Source organism: Ursus maritimus, unplaced genomic scaffold (assembly GCF_017311325.1).
Source record: "Ursus maritimus isolate PB19 unplaced genomic scaffold, ASM1731132v1 scaffold_11, whole genome shotgun sequence".
NCBI classification, from domain to species: Eukaryota; Metazoa; Chordata; class Mammalia; order Carnivora; family Ursidae; genus Ursus; species Ursus maritimus.
The window spans coordinates 41,820,797-41,839,717 of record NW_024423453.1 but is presented as its reverse complement, the minus strand read 5'-3'; the positions used below and the strand labels follow the sequence as shown (position 1 = coordinate 41,839,717).

The following is an 18,921-nucleotide window of genomic DNA, read 5'->3' as shown; positions in this document are numbered from 1 at the left end:
GGCTCAGTCAAACATATGACTTGGTTTCGGCTAAGGTCATGATCCCAGGGTCGTGGGACTGAGCCCCGTGTCCGGCTCAGTGCAGAGTCTGCTCGAGATTCTCTCTCTCCCTCTCCCTTTGCCCCTCCCCCTGCTCCCAGGTGTGCACGCTCTCTCTCTAAAAATAAACAAACAAAATCTTTAAAAAAAACTTAATACATACATTTCTGGGAAGGTCTTTTCTTGAACAAAACTAGGCACAATAGCTTCTGCGTTTCGTATCATGAGCATGGAAAAAGCTGAACTATAGCTTATCGGTACCATTGTAATACATACCGGTCCATCTGTTAGCAGCTTCTTTGGCTACTTTATTTGCTTGACCTGAAAAATATATATATTTATAAATAATCATACTCATCTATTTATAGATTCATTTTTTACATGAACAAAAGGTTATACAAATTAGAGTTTATATAAAAAGCTCAGTGACAGGGGCGCCTGGGCGGCACAGCGGTTAAGCATCTGCCTTCGGCTCAGGGCGTGATCCCGGCATTATGGGATCGAGCCCCACATCAGGCTCCTCCACTACGAGCCTGCTTCTTCTTCTCTCACTCCCCCTGCTTGTGTTCCCTCTCTCGCTGGCTGTTTCTATCTCTGTCAAATAAATAAAATCTTTAAAAAAAAAAAAAAAAAAAAAGCTCAGTGACATATTGAATCCAACAAACCTGCTCAACCCCCCAAAAAAATTTTAGTTTCAATTATATTAGTCATGAATAGTCAATGTAAACAATTTCCCTTTCCTAAATGTCCATTATTACTGTACTTGTTCCTTTAAAGATAAGTGTGAGATGTGTTTCTCAAATAATTTACAATATCAAGAGGATAAAATAATTTAAGTTTAATGATAAGAATTTTAGAGTATATATATTAGATTACAATAAACCTGACCTTAAAAAAATTTATATTATACATCTGGCTATTAAATGTATCTATGTCTTCAAGTTAATCTACATAACACATAACAGTGCCATGATCAACTGAGCATAAATACTATTTATTATGATGGCATTTATTTATTAAAAGATAATTTATATACTACAGAATTCATCATATTAAAGTGCATAATTCAGGTGTTTTTTTTTTGTTTGTTTGTTTGTTTGTTTTTAAAGATTTCATTTATTCATTCGACAGAGAGAGAGACAGCCAGTGAGAGAGGGAACACAAGCAGGGGGAGTGGGAGAGGAAGAAGCAGGCTCCCAGCGGAAGAGCCTGATGTGGGGCTCGATTCCAGAACGCCGGGATCACGCTCTGAGCCAAAGGCAGACGCTTAACGACTGAGCCACCCAGGCGCCCCATAATTCAGGGTTTTAGAACAGGGTTGTAAAACCATCACCACTACCTATTCCAGAACATTCTCATCACCCAAAAGAAAAGCCCATACCCATGAGCAGTCACTCCACATTCCCTTTCCCCCCAGCCCCTGGAGACCATTAATCTACTTCCCATCTCAATGAATTTCCTTATCCTGCACATTTCTTATAAATGATATTATACAGTATGTGTCTAGCCTCTTTCACTTAGCATCATGTTTTCAAGGTTCATTTATGTTGGAGCATGTATCAATACTTCATTTTTTATTATCAAATAATATTCCATTGTATGGATATACCACATTTTGTTTTGTCATTCATCAGTTGATGGACATTTGAGTTGCTTATTACTAATATGAATAATTTAATAATTTTTGTGTGAACATGTTTTCAATTGTCTTGGATATATACCTAGGAGTGGAACTGCTGGCTCAAATTGTAACTCTTTGTATAGCATTTTAGGGAACAGATAAATTGTCCTCCAAAGTGGCTATATCATTTTAATAATACCATCAGCAAACTAAGAGTTCCAATTTCTTCACATCGTCACCAACAATTATTTTCCATTCTTTTTATTATAAGCCATCTTACGCACTGTGAAGTAGTATCTCATTTTGGTTTTGATTTGCATTTCCGTAATAACTAATGATTTTGAGCATCTTTTCCTATGCTTATTGACCATTTGTATATTTTCCTTGGAAAAATGAATACTTTGCCCATGTTTAAATTGGGTTTTTAAAAATTGTTCAGCTGTCATTTTTAAAAATATATACATTTTGGATATTGGACACTTGTCAGATACAAGATTTGCAAATATTTTCTCCTATGCTGTGGGTTTTCTTTTCACTTTCTTGGTAAGGTACTTTGATACACAAAAGTTAATTTTGATGAAGTCGAATTGATCTGTTTTTCCTTTGGTTGTCTGAGCTTTTGGTGTCCTATCTAAGAAACTGCTGCCTAATCCAAGGATACAGAGATATACACTTATTTTTTCTTCTAAGTGTTTTTATAGTTTCTTACATTTAGTTCTTTGATCTGTTCTAGTTTTTATATATGGTCTGAGATGGGAGTCCAGGTTGATTCATTTGCATGTGGATGACCAGTTATGCCCAGCACCATGAGTTGAGAACACTATTTTTTCCTAATTGAATGGTCTTGGCACCATTGGTCTTGAAAACCAATTGGGTTTACTTCTGGACTTTCAATTCTATTTCTTTAACCTGAATGTCTATTCTTTATTTTTTTTTTTTTTTAAAGTACTCTCTACACCCAATGTGGGGCTTGAACTCACAACCCCAAGATCAAGTTACGTGCTCTTCTGACTGAGCTAGCCAGGTGCCCCTGGGTGTCTATTCTTATACTAGCACCACCTTGTCTTGATTATTGTAGCTTTGTAGTAAGTTTTTAAATTGGGAAATTTGAGTCTTCCAACTTTGCTGTTCTCTTTCATGATTTTTTAAAAAGATTTATTTATATAAAATAAGGAGAGAGAGAGAGAGCACGTACCCAGTGGGGAGGGTCAGAAGGAGAAGGAGAGTGAAACTTAAGCAGAATTGGACCTGAGCACAGAGCCCAACATGGGACTCAATCTCGTGACCCTGGGATCACAACCTGAGCCAAAACCAAGAGTTGGTCGCTTCACTGACTGCACCACCCAGGGGCCCCTCCTATAAGATTCTTTTAGCTATTCTGGGTCCTTTGCATTTTCATATGAATTTTAGGATCGACTTACCAATTTCTACCAAAAAGCAGTTAGAATTTTGATAGGTTTAACATTGAATCTATAGATCAATTTGAGGAGTATTTCCATCTTAACAATATTAAGTCTTTCTATAAACACAGAATGTGTTTCTGTTTATATAGGTCTTTAGTTTCATTCAATGTTTTGTAGTTTTCAGTATAAGTATTGTATTTCCTTGACTAATTTTATTCCTAAGTATTTCATTCATTTGTAAATGTATTCTTTTCTTAATTTCATTTTCAGATTGTTCACTGTTAGCATATAAGATACATGTGATTTTTCTATGTTGATTTTTGTATCCTCCAACTCGCTGACCTCCCTTACTATTCAACATGGATGCCTTTTATGTCTCTTTTTTGCCTAATTGCCCTGTCTTGAACTTCCAGTACAATGCTGAATAGAAGTGGTGAGCGAGGTCATCCTTGAGGAAAGCACATAGCCTTTCACCATTCAGTATGTCAGCTGTTGATTTATTGTAGATGCCCTTTTATAATTTGAGGACGTTCACTTCCATTCCTAATTTGCTGAGTGTTTGTATCATGAAAGGGTGTTGGATTTTGTCAAATATTTTTTGCCTAAAGAGACAATCATGTGTTATTGTCACAAATTACATTTTATATATTGTGTACCCAACAAAATAGCTTATCATTATTGCTTTATGCACCTGTATTTTAAATCGGATAGGACACACACACACACACACACACACACACACACAGATATACTGTCTTTTACATTTACCTATGAAGCAGCCTTTACCAGTGTGCTTTATTTTTTCATGTTACTGTCTAGCGTCCTTTCATGTCAATGAGAAAGACTCCCATATTTTTTAGGGCAGGTTTGCTAGTGAAAAACTATCTCAGTTGTTGTTTACGTGGGAATATCTTACTTCATGTTTGAAGGAAAATATTTCTGGATATAGAATTCTTGGTGGACAGTTATTTCCCCCCCTTCACTTTGAACACGTTGTCCCAATGCCTTTAGCCTCTATGGCTTCTAATAAGAAACAAATTGTTAATCTGATTGAAAATTCCTTGTGTGTGATGAGCCGCCTTTCTTGTTGCTTTCAAGAATCTCTGCTTATCTTTTGCCAAGGTGATTATGATGAGTTTATATGTGGATCTTTTTGAGGTTGTCCTAAATTGGGGTTTAAGTTTTTTCGGTATATAGACTGTTTTTCATCAAATTTGAGAAGGGTTCAGCTCTTACTTTTTATTTAATATTCTTTCAGTCCCGTTCTCTCCTCTCTCCTTCGGGACTTCCTTCATGTGTATGCTGGCACTCTTGATGCTGTGCCACAGGTTTCTTGAGATGCTGTCGATATTTCTTCATTCTTTTTTCTTTCTGTTCCTCAGGTTGAATTATCTCTATGGAACTATCCCCAATTTACTAATTCTTTCTTTTGCCTGCTCAAATTCGCTGTTAATCCCAAGGGAAATTTTCGTTTCAGTTATTATGGTTTTCAACTCCAGCATTTCATTTAGTTCCTTTTTAATAATTTCTGTATGTTTGCTGATATTCTCTATTTGGTGAGATTTCATTCTCAGACTTTCCTTTAGTTCTTTAGACATTTTTTTTTTTTTTTTTTTTTTTTTTTTAGCTCCTTTAACCTATTTAAAATATCTGACTGAAAGTCTGGGTCTAGCAAGTTCAACATTATGCATTGCACATGAACAATACTCTCTTTGTACATCTCACAATTTTTTAGTTGAAAGTTGGACATTTTAAATAATATAATGTGGCAACTCTGGAAATGAGATACATCCCCCCCTTCCCAGGGTTGTTGTTTTTGGTACTTGTTGTTATTGTTTGTTCAGTGATTTCTCTGAACTAATTCTGTAGTCTGTATTCTTTGTTATGTGTGGCCACTGAAGTCTCTAGTTCGCTTACCAGGTAGCTAATAATTGAACAGAGATTTCTTTAAACACCTGGACTAAAACTCCAAGTCTTTGATGAGAGACTGTGTGTGTGAGTGTTGGGGCGGATTTCAACACTCAGGTAGGCAATTTACAACTCTGCCTTGGCCTTCACTTCCTGCATGCAGAGTGCTAAGGTCTGCTGGAGGTGGGAGATTAGGAACTTCCTAGGACCTTCCTGAAATGTGCACAGCCTTATGCATGCATATGGCTTTCTGTATTTCCCAAAACATGTTGCTTTTCAAGGCACCTATGAACATCTCTTTCAGCCTCTCCTTTCAAGCTCTTTGATTACTCTACTGTTTGGCTTAACTGTTAAGCCAGATAAAATAGCTGTGAAGTTAAAACTCCTGCCTGTAATTGTTTTAGACAAATGCTCCCCAGAAAGAGGCTGTTAGGACTGGGCATACTATAAGCCAGATCAAATAAGGACAATCCTTCCTATCGGTGGCTTTCAGAAAACCACCAAAGATGTCAAATAGTGACAGTTTCGGGGAAATGAGAGTCTTAAAGAGCTCCGGCTCCATTTTACTCCCTCTGATACCAGGAATGCACAGCTGTTAGTTTTCAAGGTTACTGCTGAGCTATAGAGTAGGGGATGAGAATAGGACAAGTTAAAATACCATAAGCTTATTATTCTCGCTGAGATTCAGCCATTTTTTCTTGAATAGGCAAATCATTGGTTAGTATCTAGAATTCTCGAAAAGTTGTGACAATTTTTGCCAGCTTTCATGGAAGGATAAATTTTCAGAGGTCCATACTCCATCATTATCACTATCATCCTGGCATTTCTAAGAAGATTTCTTAAGTACTTCTAAGATTTACTTTCAAGTATTTTTGTAGGAATTCAATTTTTATTACAACTTATTTTATCTGTTCTCACTTAAGTAATGGTCAGAGTAGCTAAAATTAAATTTTATTTTTTATACATTATTGCTTTGACTGCTCACTTCTTAGATGTTTGGCATCAATCTTGCTAAAGCTTATTTAACGTAGATATCAATAAGTCAACTAGCATGATGAAATATAAATGTTTCCTGCAAGAATTATTGAGAAATAAGTAAAAGATTATACATAAATATGTCTACATGAATATAAAGGTTACAGCTCTTATCATCAGAAAAACTGCTTCAAAATAAACCATAACAGACTTAGAGATTAGCCTGATTGTTGTAACATGGGTGTTACAGCCACACTATTAAGAACCAAATCTTATTAAAATCAGTTTGTGAAACTCATAATCCTTTAATCCAGTATAATCTGTTTTGTAATAACAAGATAGCAAAATCCTATGAAACCCTTTATTATCAAAAAGCATGTTTTAAAAACAATAATCTCTCTGGGAAAAGGAAATAATCTCATTTGGGGAAATAGAGGTTAAAATCTAAAGAAATTCTCCAGATTTAGTAATAAGGAGATCACTACCATTTACTACTTACATGTTTAAATTTCTTGAACCTGTGGATTTATAATTTACATCAAATTAAAAAAAATAGCCTTTATTTCTTCTGATAGTTATTTCTTCAGATATTTTCCAGGCCTGGACACATGCACACTCACACACTCACCCCACCCCCAGCATACACTCATTTTGGGACTTTGATTACAAATATATTAGGTCACTTGAAGTTGTCCTACATGTCATGGATGCTATTTTCATTTAAAAAATTTATTATTCCTCTCTAGTTTCATTTTGGATAGTTTCTACTGCTATGTCTTCAAATACACTAATTCTTTCTCCTGCAAAATTTAATCTGCTATTAATCCTATCCAGTGTATTTTTCATTTCAGACATTGTAGTGTTCAACTCCAGAAGTTTAACATGAATCTTTTTTATATCTTCCATGTTTCTACCTAACTTTCTGAACATACATTTTTTTTAAAGACTTATTCATCTATTTTAGAGAGAGACAGAATGCAAGAGGGCAGAGCAAGGAAGAGCAGAGGGAGAGAATCCCCAAGCAGACTCCCGACTGAGCACAGAGCCTTGATACAGGGCTCCATCTCACAACCCATGAGATCACAACCTGAGCCAAAATCAAGATTCAGATACCCAACTGACTGAGCCACCCAGGTGCTCCTATGTTTATAATAGTTTTAATGTCATTGTCTTCAAATTCTACTATCTGTGTCAGTTCTGGGTCAGTTTTAGTTGAAGGATTATTTTTTTTCATTAAGGAACATGTTTTCCTATTTCTTGGCATGCCTGGTAATCTTTCATTATATGCTGGACATTATGAATTTTATTTTGTTGGGTACTGGCTATGTTTGTATTCCTAGAAATATTCTTCAGCTTTGTTCTGGGATATACTTCAGTTACTTTGCAATCGTTTGATGTTTTCAAGACGTGGCTGTTATGGTCTGTTAGACGGATGGAGAACAAAGCTCAGTCTAGGGCCAATTAGTGCTTGCTAACTGAGGCAAGATGTTCTTGAGTGCTCCACCTAATGCTTTGTGAATTACAGATTTTTCCAATCTGCCTGGTGAGAATAGGCATTACTCTTGGTTCTGTGTGAGTGCCAGGCACTTATTCCCTCTAATTCTCTGAAATTGCTCTTGGGTAGTTATTTCACCTGCATTCACTGAAAACTTGAGGGGAACCCTCTGTAGATACCCAGGGATCTCTTTCTGTGTAATTTCTCCTCTCTAGTATGCTGTCCTGTGAACTCTAGCCACACTGGTCTCCCTGATTCCCAGTTCCATTTGCAGGGCTCTGCCTAGGTTCTCCTTCCTTCTGCCACAGCCTAGAAATGCAATAAAATAAGCCAACACAATTTTAAGACTTACTTTGTTTCCTTTCTCTAAGAGTCATTGTCCTTTATTGTCTGATATCATGTATCTTAAAAACCTATTTTGTATATTTTATGTGTTGTTTTTCAGGTGGGAGGATAAATCCCGTCTGTTACTACTCTATCTTGCCTGGAAGTAGAAGTGTCACATTTGAATAAAATTTTATTTGTTGGTTGTTCTGAATTTTATTTTATTTTTTTATTTTTTAAAGATTTTATTTATTTATTTGACAGAGATAGAGACAGCCAGAGAGAGAGGGAACACAAGCAAGGGGAGTGGGAGAGGAAGAAGCAGGCTCCCAGAGGAAGAGCCTGATGTGGGGCTCGATCCCAGAACGCTGGGATCACGCCCTGAGCCAAAGGCAGACGCTTAATGACTGAGCCAACCAGGTGCCCCAGCTGTTCTGAATTTTAAACCAGTGGAATTAGACATTTCTCTATAAAAGTATGAACTGAAGTTAGTCTAAAATTCTTTTTACAGGTATACAGGCTTTGATAAGATTTTTTTTTCTTCTGATTATCATTTGGTAGCTTTCCACAGGAAAAAATATCCTACCTTCACATCTAAAATATATTTAGGGAATAACGGAATTATCCTACATGACTGTTGTCTATTAAGTAAGTTGTAATTCTCTATAATTAATGTATTTTATTAAAATAGATAATATTCTTAATGGAATGAAATAAAAATAATACAAGGCCAGGAAGTAAGGACCCTTATTCTCTCATTCGCCTATAAAGATCAGATATGCATAATGTAAAAATGTCAAAAATTAATACACATGAATTTATCATTACGAAACTCTACAGGATCCAAAATACAGATCCATTTTAGGTGACTACATAATTAAATATAAAAAGATAACCTGGATCTGATGTTGATGAAGAATGATAAAGTTTCTAAACTCACTGTTATCCAGAAAACATTTTCTTCTCATTGACTTCGACCTCATAGCCTGCAAAATACTCATACACATTGGCATGTTCTCCTTAGGTTGAGAAATAAATTGCCAACCATGAGGGTTAAGATGGAGAACAGAGGTCAGGCAACCAGTATAAATTACAGTTGGAACTTCCTCCTCAACTATCCTATGCTACTCTCCAGAAAATTCATCATCCTTTATATACCCTGAAACTTCTTCCATCAAGTTTCATCACCTTTCCAAGAGGTGAGGCAACTGCTAAAATTGTTCCTTGATTCAGAAATACAAGAATGGCAACATCTGAAATCACATGGCTGAAATAAAAGTTTTCCCTCTTCATGAATCAGTCTGGCACAATTCTCTACCCTTGTGGGTCTTCTGTGCCTCCATATGACCCACTGGCTTAGGCTCACCATCAGTATAGGTCAGAGTAGTTTCGTAAGACGAAGTAAGTTTTAGTGATTCCTGAGTGGACAGAAGTAATCAAAATTATGAAAAGGACTGTAAAAATAGGAGGTCACAAGTAGAGGTGATGTCAGTCAGGGTCATGTGCCCAGGGCATAAGCAATGGCAATATAATGGGGACCACAAAGTAGAAAAGCAGAAGCCTTGACTGGGTATGGCTACGAGTTGCAAGACCTTGAAAGAAAAGAGAATGAAGTTGGGTGAGCAAAGAATTGGTATCATCAAGGAAAAAGTCCCCTAACTACACACAACTGAAATCAGGAAGGAAGGCAGAACCAAGTAAGAGTAATATATGAAGGATCGGATTTGATAACTGTGAAAGCAGAATTTTCATGATGAACTACTAGAGGGCACAGCCATGCTGATCCTAAAACGAAATTACCTAAAGGCAGTAATCTGGGGAAGAAAACTGTTCTCAAAGTTTTCTTTCACGAGAAGCTGCTCTAGACAAAACACACATTTGCTGTCCTCTTTAACAGGCAGTATGCATTTCCTTTTACAGATGATTCATGAGCAGGCCTAGCTTTCTCATAGTAACCGCCTATCCTGCCTCTTGCTGCTTTGAGGTGCTTGCGTTCACGGAGGGTCATTTGATATTAGTTAAAACTTCAAGACTGATTAAAGCGGTGAATTTTGTAGCAGATTTGGTTAGCACTTTATTCTGCAGGATGATGATAAATGAATTAATCTGTGGGCAGCATGAAAGAGCTAACATGTCTCTCTAAATACTTGATTTACAGAAAATGATTGGCTCGGGGCAGAGAGGCTCTTCTGCTTCCATCTCTCTTTGAAAATCACCCTGGGTAATTGGCTGGACCAGGGCCAATACATACCATCATCTGGACTGTGGACTCCATGTACGTGATTAATGCCTCCTGGAGCTGTGCAAAGCGGGGACCTGTCTCTAAAATTAAGTTTAACTTTAGATTACACAAACTGAACTGCTTAAATATTTTTTAATTGCAAGGACTACCATCAGGGACAACTTAATTGTAATCAAATTATTCTCAAGCTAATTTTAAAGTACCAAATATTTTCAATTTCTCTCAAAGCCTTCAATCACATATTATTAGTTTTTTTTAATAAATGTTTCACTCAGTAAAGTTCCCTAAATAAAAAGACAGGCTAAGACAGGAAAATGTGAAGTAAGTTATATGTATTTTCCTAAGCAATTATATGCAGTGTCCTTATAATATTCTCTTTCACTTCCTTAAATATTCAAATTTCTATCTTTACATAAATAAATAAAAATTTTTCAAAATAAAGTTTTGGAGATTGGTTTTAAAGTAGAGGAAAACATCACTGGTATATTCAAAAGGCAAGTCAATGTACAGACTGATTTTCTGTAACTTGTAAAATCTTATTTTTGGTATTATCTTTCCTAAAAGATAATGGTGGATTTCATTCTTGAGTCGATGTACTCGGGGGCAACTTAACTCCTTCTCTGACTCCTCAGTTTCCTAAGCTTATATTTTATGTCTTTATCCTTCTACCCTATCTACCTTCCTTCCTCTTAAAATGCTTATAATTTCAAAGTTATCACTTTTCAATGCTTTAAGACTCTTTAATGGAAATATTAATGCAATATTAATACTATTAATGGCTTGATTTTCTCATATACGTGGAGAATGGTTACCAGGTAACTAGAGGTATAAAGTCTCTTTTATTGACAAAGTTGGAAACTTTCAAGGTTTGAGTTTGCTTGAGAGTCTCTCTCTTTGCTCCTCCCCTTGCATACCCTCTCTCTCAAAATAAATAAATATAGAAAATTAAAAAAAATTTTTTTTTAATTAAAAAAAAAAAGGGACAGTGCCTGGGTGGTTCAGTCAGTTTGGCATCTGGCTCTTGGTTTCAGCTCAGGTCACGATCTGAGGGTTGTGAGATCGAGCCCTGTGACCGGCTCCACACTGGGCATGGAGCCTGCTTGAGATTCTCTCTCTCTCTCTGCTCCTCTCCTCACTCTCTCTCTCTCTCCACCTCCCTCTAAAATTTCTTTAAAAAATTAAAAAACCTTCAGGTGTGATATAAACTTACGTATTTCTTCCACAACTTGTGGGTCACATTCTTTGTATTTTTCTACTTCTGCCTTCAGCTGTTCCCTTTGGTCTCGAAGCGAAGAAAGCTCTTTTGCTAGCATGGCTCGCTCTTCCTGCATTCAAAACAGTTTTATGTACAATTAAGACAAGCAAAATGCCGTATGTTGTAAGGTTATACGTTTTATAAACATTTTCATCTTATTTCTCATAACTAATGTGCACTAGGCTTTGGACAGCATTATATATACACATATCTATATTCACAGTATAAGAACAAACTCAACTCTCATTTTTCTCTGAAATCTCAGGCATCTTTCATATATTTTTGACTAGTTGAATGGGAATTAATATGTAGAATGGACCACATCATAAACAGATGAAAGGTCACTGATTATCAAATGTTAGGAAAAGATACTGCCTCTTGGGTAGTTTCATAAGATTCTGTCAATATATAATATTTTATGGCAACATCATCATTATACAATTTTCTTTAAAAGTGTGATAGACAATTTTTCAACCTTTAAGGATGATTAGCCTTTAAAAATATTTAAAGATATCAGAAAGAACAAATTATTGCTTGTGGCCTCCTGTCACTTTCTTTTAAAGGTAAACCAGAATAAAGCTTTTAAAACAACAGGATCCAATAAACACCATTTGAAATTTCTAGCCATAGTTCTCACTAACAGGAAGTCACAGTGCCATAGTTCTCAATTCATATGTGTGAACAGTTATGGTACAGACTTTCAGGATAATCCTGAAGCAAAGCCAAATAGAGTTCAAGCTGCCTCAATGGGATTTATTTAAGGTTCCTTGCTAAATTATATTTTGGTACTTGTATTTTTTTACTTTTGCCTTTAACTGTTCTCTTTTGTTCCAAAGTGAAGAAAGGCTCCTTTGCTAGCATTTGTACAAGGGAATGCATAGGCAGAGCAGCATGGGCTGAGTGGCTTAGTCCAACAGAACTCTACAATGAGAGAAATGTTCCAGATGTGTGCTCTCTGATGCAGGAAACATTGGCCAAACGGACCTCCTGAGTATACGCTACATGGCTATTGTTACTGAAAAACTGAATTTAATTGCACTTATTTTTAATTTAAATGTAAACAGCCACACATGATTACAGTGTATACTGTATTAGCACAGCTCAGAAGAGATTTAAAAATAACTACAATATAAGGTGGTTATTATTTGCCAACCACACCCAAATTATACATGCTCCACCATGAAAAATGAGAAAAGCAGCAAAATGGTGAAGAATCTGTGTGAAGGCAATGATAACCCTCCAGACACCCTGAACTGGGAGACATCTCAGACTGCTACTAGCACTGAGATCTTTGCCACATTACTTTTATTTTTTGTGCCTTCAGTGACTCGAATTAAAAATGGAGATAGTAGTAGTGGCTACCTCCTTGCACTGTTGGCAGGATTCAATGAATATAAACCGCACTGGGATCGCACCTGCCTGGCTCATAGCAAGGAGATTATGTGTGTTAGCTATTTCTTCTTCTTCATCAGCATCAGCAGCGGCAGCAACACCATGAAGAATGCCAAGTAAATGGGGGCTAGGTGCTTCTGAAAAATCCTGATTGGTGTGCTCAGGACGAACACAAGAGTTCATCTTTCTCAGGAGCCTTTCTAAGCTACTATATTCCTCTGAGAGCTGCAGCACCCACAAGGATTTTTCCCAGGTGCAATGGATCCAGAGGACTGGGTAACACTCAGCAGACAACTTTTGGGCATGGATATTAGTTGAAGGTGTACCTACAATTTATTGCCAATGCTGAGGAAGAAAAAAAGGATCAAATAAAGAAATGGTAATTGCTACTGTCCATTAAAGAAATATAACAGCTTCAAGTTTTGCTCAGAACTTACCTTCCCTTAAATATTCTTCAAAAATTACCATTCTCCAATTCCTATCTGTGACTGCTGACTATTCACATAAAAGAAGGTATGCGAAATAATTTTGAAAAGCCACTGTAAGCCTGTGGTGTATTCTTTGTTATAATGTGACTGTTTTTGAGTCTCTTTCACAATTAAGTGGTACAAATAGAGGCCTAGATGGAATGCTTAGTGGTGCATGTTGATCGTTAATATTTTTCCAAGTCATAAATCCATACTTGAGATAATGATGAAACTAGAAAATAAAGTGATTTTTAAAAACCCCTAATACTTCAGAACATTATATTTTTTAAAATAAAATAATGTCAATATTCATTTAAATAATTTAGAAATATTACAAAGCCCCAAGGATAATATGTTACTGTTTTCAATTTGTTCTGTGCCAAGACTTAAAAAACATGACTCTTAAAATTTTACATAAACATTTATAAAGGGCTTACCTTGTGCCAGGTACTCTTCTGAGCGCTTTGCAAATATTAGCTAGTTTAACCCACAAAATAACCTAATGAGGTAGATTTTATCTCCTATTTTACAGCTGGGAAAACTGAGAACAGAGAATTCAGGAGACTTTCAAACCCAGGCTGTCTGGCTCCGGGGTTTATGCTTCTATGCTGTGCTGCCATATATAATATAATAATACAATATAATAATAAAAGATAAACCCAGATTTACAATTAGTGAATCCGACCAGGTCCTATGTTCATGTCCTTTGCTGTATTCACCTCTCTTCTGGTAGGAATAGTACAATCCTCACAGGAAGCTCTAAGTTCTTACTTTTCTATTTAGAATTGACATTATTAAAGAATCTACAGATAAACGTACCGTTTCATGTCGGCCAATTTTAGCTTTCTCAATGCTTTTCTGTAGACTTGCGTGCTTTTGGTTTCCCTCAGATAACTGGAAAATTAAAACAAATAAAATGGCTTTTTAAGATAAACTTGTTTAACATGAAGTTTATGAGTCAAGAAGTCAATATGAGATTTGTTTTTAGCCCAAGTCAGTGTAACAAGTCAAAGACTACAATGGAAACTAACTTCTCTAATTTGAAGAAAACCAAGTACCATGAATCCATTAGGCAGAATGAAAAAAAAAAAAAGTTCAAAAATATTTCCTCTTATCCAATCAGAAAAGTGAATAATATGCTTTCAAATCTTTATCAGGTCCCCCAATTCCAAGCCAAATAACTTGAGGTATATTATTTAGTTAAAAATTGAATTTGAAAATTCAAAAAAATGTTTTATATAAATTCTTTCTTCAAATTTCATTTCACTTCTGCCTACAGTCTTTTGAAAACGCTCCAGACTGTTTCTTAGAGACCTGGAGTGTTATGGCCTGTTTCACTAACATAGTCAAAAAAGAATGCATCACCTATTAGTCTTAAATCAGGTACGTTATAAGGAATTACATACTTGATACACTAAATTCTTAAAGAAGAAAAAAATCTATGAGCCTGTTGCTGATTTTATGCATGTTTTACCTACTTTAAAAGTGATCAGTTCAAGTATGTACCCTTAAGCTTAGAAAGTAGTCAAGTTGTACGTGGAAATGGATCAAATAATACCAGCATAAAGAGACCATAAATATAGAATATCCATTAGCATATGGTTGAGCCCACGCCAAAAAGGACTGGTTAATTTTAAAACATGGCTTCCCCTGCTTAATTTTATTAATCACACCTGGGCCCATGACTAAATAAATAATCACAGGATATTCCCAATATTAAATTCTCCATCACATCTTTTGTTAGAAATTTCAGACTCATATGATTGGGTAAGAGCCTCCTTAAAATATATTTTACTCCTCTCTCACTCTTGAGTTATAAACATTTAGAAAATAATTAATAATTGGATGAATGATTTCTTTAAGCTGATTATAAGATGCTGACCTTTCACAATATGACCTAGTTACATGTAGAGGGTAAATAATACTTATTATGTGTCACAGATTAAAAATCACAAATGGTATCTTCAAAATGTTAGTCGCTTTACCCTGGTTTTAGGAAATCTTCCATTTCTCGATATGCATAAAGGAAACATTGTCAACTTTCCTAATGGTTCTCTAGTCACTGATTCTAATCCATAGCATGAACAAGATCCATCTGTGATGCCAAGAAGACACCACCACCAAACCAGGTATACCTCTTCTGAGAGGAATTATCTTCGTAAGTTAAAAAAAAAAAAAACAAAAAAACCTGCTATACATTTAGGAGCTAAAATAAAGCTTTAAAGTCCTAAATTTAACAAGGAGATCTGGTTCTTTAAAACAAGGGTTCCCATTTATAAAATAACACCATGTTTAAAAAGTTAATATTCCACCCTTCAGGACTCACCTGAAATAATTAATAAATGCATGTGACATTTAAATTCAGGAATACTCTTCCAGTGAAAAAATACATATATCTATTAGCATAACATATTTGAATTAAAAATGTCCTTAAAACAACCAGATAGGTAGATGTTATAAAAATAGTTAATAATTATACAAAAATAAGCAAATAATTAATGGATATATATCTTAATTATATTAATGAAGTGTCTTCCAGGTACTGTATGTCTGCTTGTAATTATTTATAACTTAAAAGCACTTGAAAGAGAGCTAATTCAGGAATTCCTTAACTCTGAATATATCTGTTTTAAATGTGATTTCATGACTTGTCATTTTAAGTATGTTGCTAATGGAGGAAGGCACAACTTAAATGATGTGATCAAATGAGAAGCTTCTGCTAATTATCTTAAGTACTGAAGCAACTTGGTTCAGCTCCATAGTGAAGGATTCTTGGTGTTCTGTTCTTAACATTTCAACTACTGAAGAAAACAATGAAACCAACTCTTGTAAGGCAGCCCTTGCTAACAGCTTTTCATCTACATATCTCTTAGAAGCAATACTGCTATAGTTCTTAATACATACCCTGGAATTAAACTAAACCCAGGCTTTCAAGTAATAAGAGCTGAGATTTTTAGCCACCGTATAGATATTATCTAAACCAGTCCTCAAACTTTAGCATATATCAGAATCACCTGAAGGGCTTATTAAAACGCAGGTTGCTGGACTACACCTCCCGGTTTCTGAATAGGTCTGGAGTGGAACCTAATAATCTGCATTTCTAACATGCTCCCAGGTGATGGGTGATACTGACACTTCTGGTTTGGGGGCACCATACTTCTGAGAACTACTGATCTTAACAAAAACCGGTTTTGTTAACAAACCTCACTAACTACAAAACACAAGATATTACTATGTGGGAGAATATTATCTAGTTCATCAGCAAAAATGAACTAGAAGCAAACAAAATATCTTCATAATTTTGTCACTAAAAGAAATACAAAAGTCCACATTGACAAAAATAGAAAAATGAGTGATACTCTATATTCCAGAAAGGTATTCACCATAAAATTCCTTTGAAGAACACTCTATATACATTTCCATAAATAAAACAAGAACCAACTACATACTATACCAAATCCATTTCCAACTTTCACGAAATCATTTTTTAAAACCCAGTGATTCAGAACAAACAATAGCAACAACAACAAAAACGACTTATAATTAGTAAGAAGAGGATTTCATCTTTAGATTTGAGGATCTGACACAATGCCTCTCTTTAATGCATTCCAGACCACCTATACAGACACTCAGGGTTGAGAAACATAATGCCAATGTTTTCTAAAGGGCTAATTCACTGCCTGGAGGAACGGCCTATTCATAAGAAGAACAGAAAGACTGATTCAAGCTGGCTGCATTGGAATTCTGACTTGCTCCTTTTAAGAAATAAAAAAATGTCAAAGCATTAGGGAAGGAATATAGAAGTTTTCATAGGTGGGAAAGAATGTCTGGCAACAGGGAATGCGGAAAAGAGGTAACAGCAAGAGAAACCAGATGAGTCTACTGCTTCTTCAAAATTCACACACAGTATGTTATGGAAAAATGAGTTCTATGTCTCTTGTTGCTCCTTAAAAAAAAAAGCAGTATCATTTATTTTAATATTTTATATATTTTTAAAAATTTTGTTAGAGTATCTACAACTTTAAAATTCACTTTTTAAGGCGATATTTCATTCAGGCATTAGTCATAAGGAAACTACGAACAGTGTGAAGACGTTTATATATAAAGATGGGAGCCATGTAATTGCCTTAACAATAGAGAAATGTTAAATCAGTATTTCATGGTATGAATGTGCCACAATTATGTAGCCAAAGGAAATGTTTTGGAAGAATTTTTAATGACACTGTGAAATACAGAATAGAGTTTTTAAAAAGCTGGGAAAAAACTGTCGATACATTTGAGAGTCTGCAAGAAAATGCACAAAATTTAAAAAATGATTACTTCTGTATTGTGAAACATACTTTTAAACTTTCTATATAATAAGCATATGTCACTATTATTTAAAAGATTCTTTTCCCATTATAAGCAATATTTGAATGTATTCTCAAGAAATGAGTACATTTTTATTTTAAAAGACTCAAACAATGTAGAAGAATTTAAACAAAGAGACTTTTTGCTCCCCACTTCTGCACCATCCCCAGAATCCCCTCTCCACAGGTGACCCCTGTAAAGTCTAGTGAGCATCCTTCTGTCCCATTTCTTTGCTTTATTTTCAGATATGGGTCAATATAAAGAGTATTTCAGACACATATAGGTTTATCATTTGTTATGTTCTGTAACTTGCTATTTTTAGTGAAATTTCCGTGTCAACATATATACATAGGTCTACTTAATTTTTTTAAAGATTTTATTTATTTATGTGAGAGAGCAAGAGTGCACGCACGCACGGGGTGGGAGGAACAGAGGGACAAGCAGAACCCCCGCTGAGTGTGAAGCCCAAGGCAGGGTTCCATCCCGGAACCCCGAGATCATGACCCCTGCCAAAGTCAGATGCTTAATCGACTGAGCCACCCAGGCACCCCTACTTAATTTTTTTAAAAAGATTTATTTTAGAGAGAAAGCGTGTGAGCACAAGCAGGGGGAGGGAGAGAGAGAATCTTAATCAAACTTGCCACTGAGCATGGACCCCCACGCGCGGCTCAATCCCACGACCCTGAGATCATGACCTGAGCCGAAATCAAGAGTCGGATGCTTAACCAAATGAGCCATCCGGTACCCCTAATTTTTTGTAATAGATTTGTTTCAGAGCACTTTTAGATTCACAGCAAAATTGGATGGAAGGCACAGAGAGTTTCCAAGTAACCCTGTAACCAGAGACACAAGTACCAGATTCATTTTCATTTTCAAATGAAACCCTCCATTTTCAACCCCCCCCCCCGAGTGGTCCATTGAACCTACAAAGACACATCATTATCACCCAAAGTCCATAGTTTATTCACATTAAGGTTCACTCTTTGTGTTGTACATTCTGTGGTTGCAACAAACGTGTAATGACATATATTTATTAGTATAGTATTACACAGAGTATGATATTAAAAGTCACTCCAATATTTTGAAAGCCAAAGACATACAAAATCCAACTGGCGAAGTGAAACAAGTTAGATACAAAGTTATGGAGGATTAGATTCTTCCGATATGAGAACTGGGTTCTAATATGACAAACTCAGAGATTGAGGGCTAGGCAGCAGAGGTTACTGTCTACCAACATCCGCTCTTCCTTGTAAGAGGACCCCAATGAACAGTGAAAATAAATAGGAATTATTATGTCTGTCAGACTCATGGCAAGAATATCTCCTTGATATGGAATCTCTATTAAGAAACTCATCTGCTTGAGAAGAGACCCAAAATCCACTTGGAAGGGCAAGCTTAAAATTATCTGGAATGACATAATTGTTTCTTCAATAGGTGAAATTTTTTTTTT

The 18,921-nt window shown here is 35.7% G+C and overlaps 1 protein-coding gene across 1 annotated transcript in view; it reads right to left on the bottom strand.

Moving 5' to 3' along the window:
- Positions 1 to 18,921, bottom strand: part of MND1 (meiotic nuclear divisions 1) — a 62,468-nt gene that overhangs the window by 6,216 nt on the left and 37,331 nt on the right. Inside the window, exons 7-9 of the mRNA XM_040625486.1 lie at positions 13,941 to 14,015; positions 11,218 to 11,332; positions 316 to 360 (exon numbers count right to left, since the gene is read on the bottom strand). Coding sequence (XP_040481420.1) covers positions 316 to 360; positions 11,218 to 11,332; positions 13,941 to 14,015 — 235 coding nt within the window. The remainder of the gene's footprint in view (positions 1 to 315; positions 361 to 11,217; positions 11,333 to 13,940; positions 14,016 to 18,921) is intronic.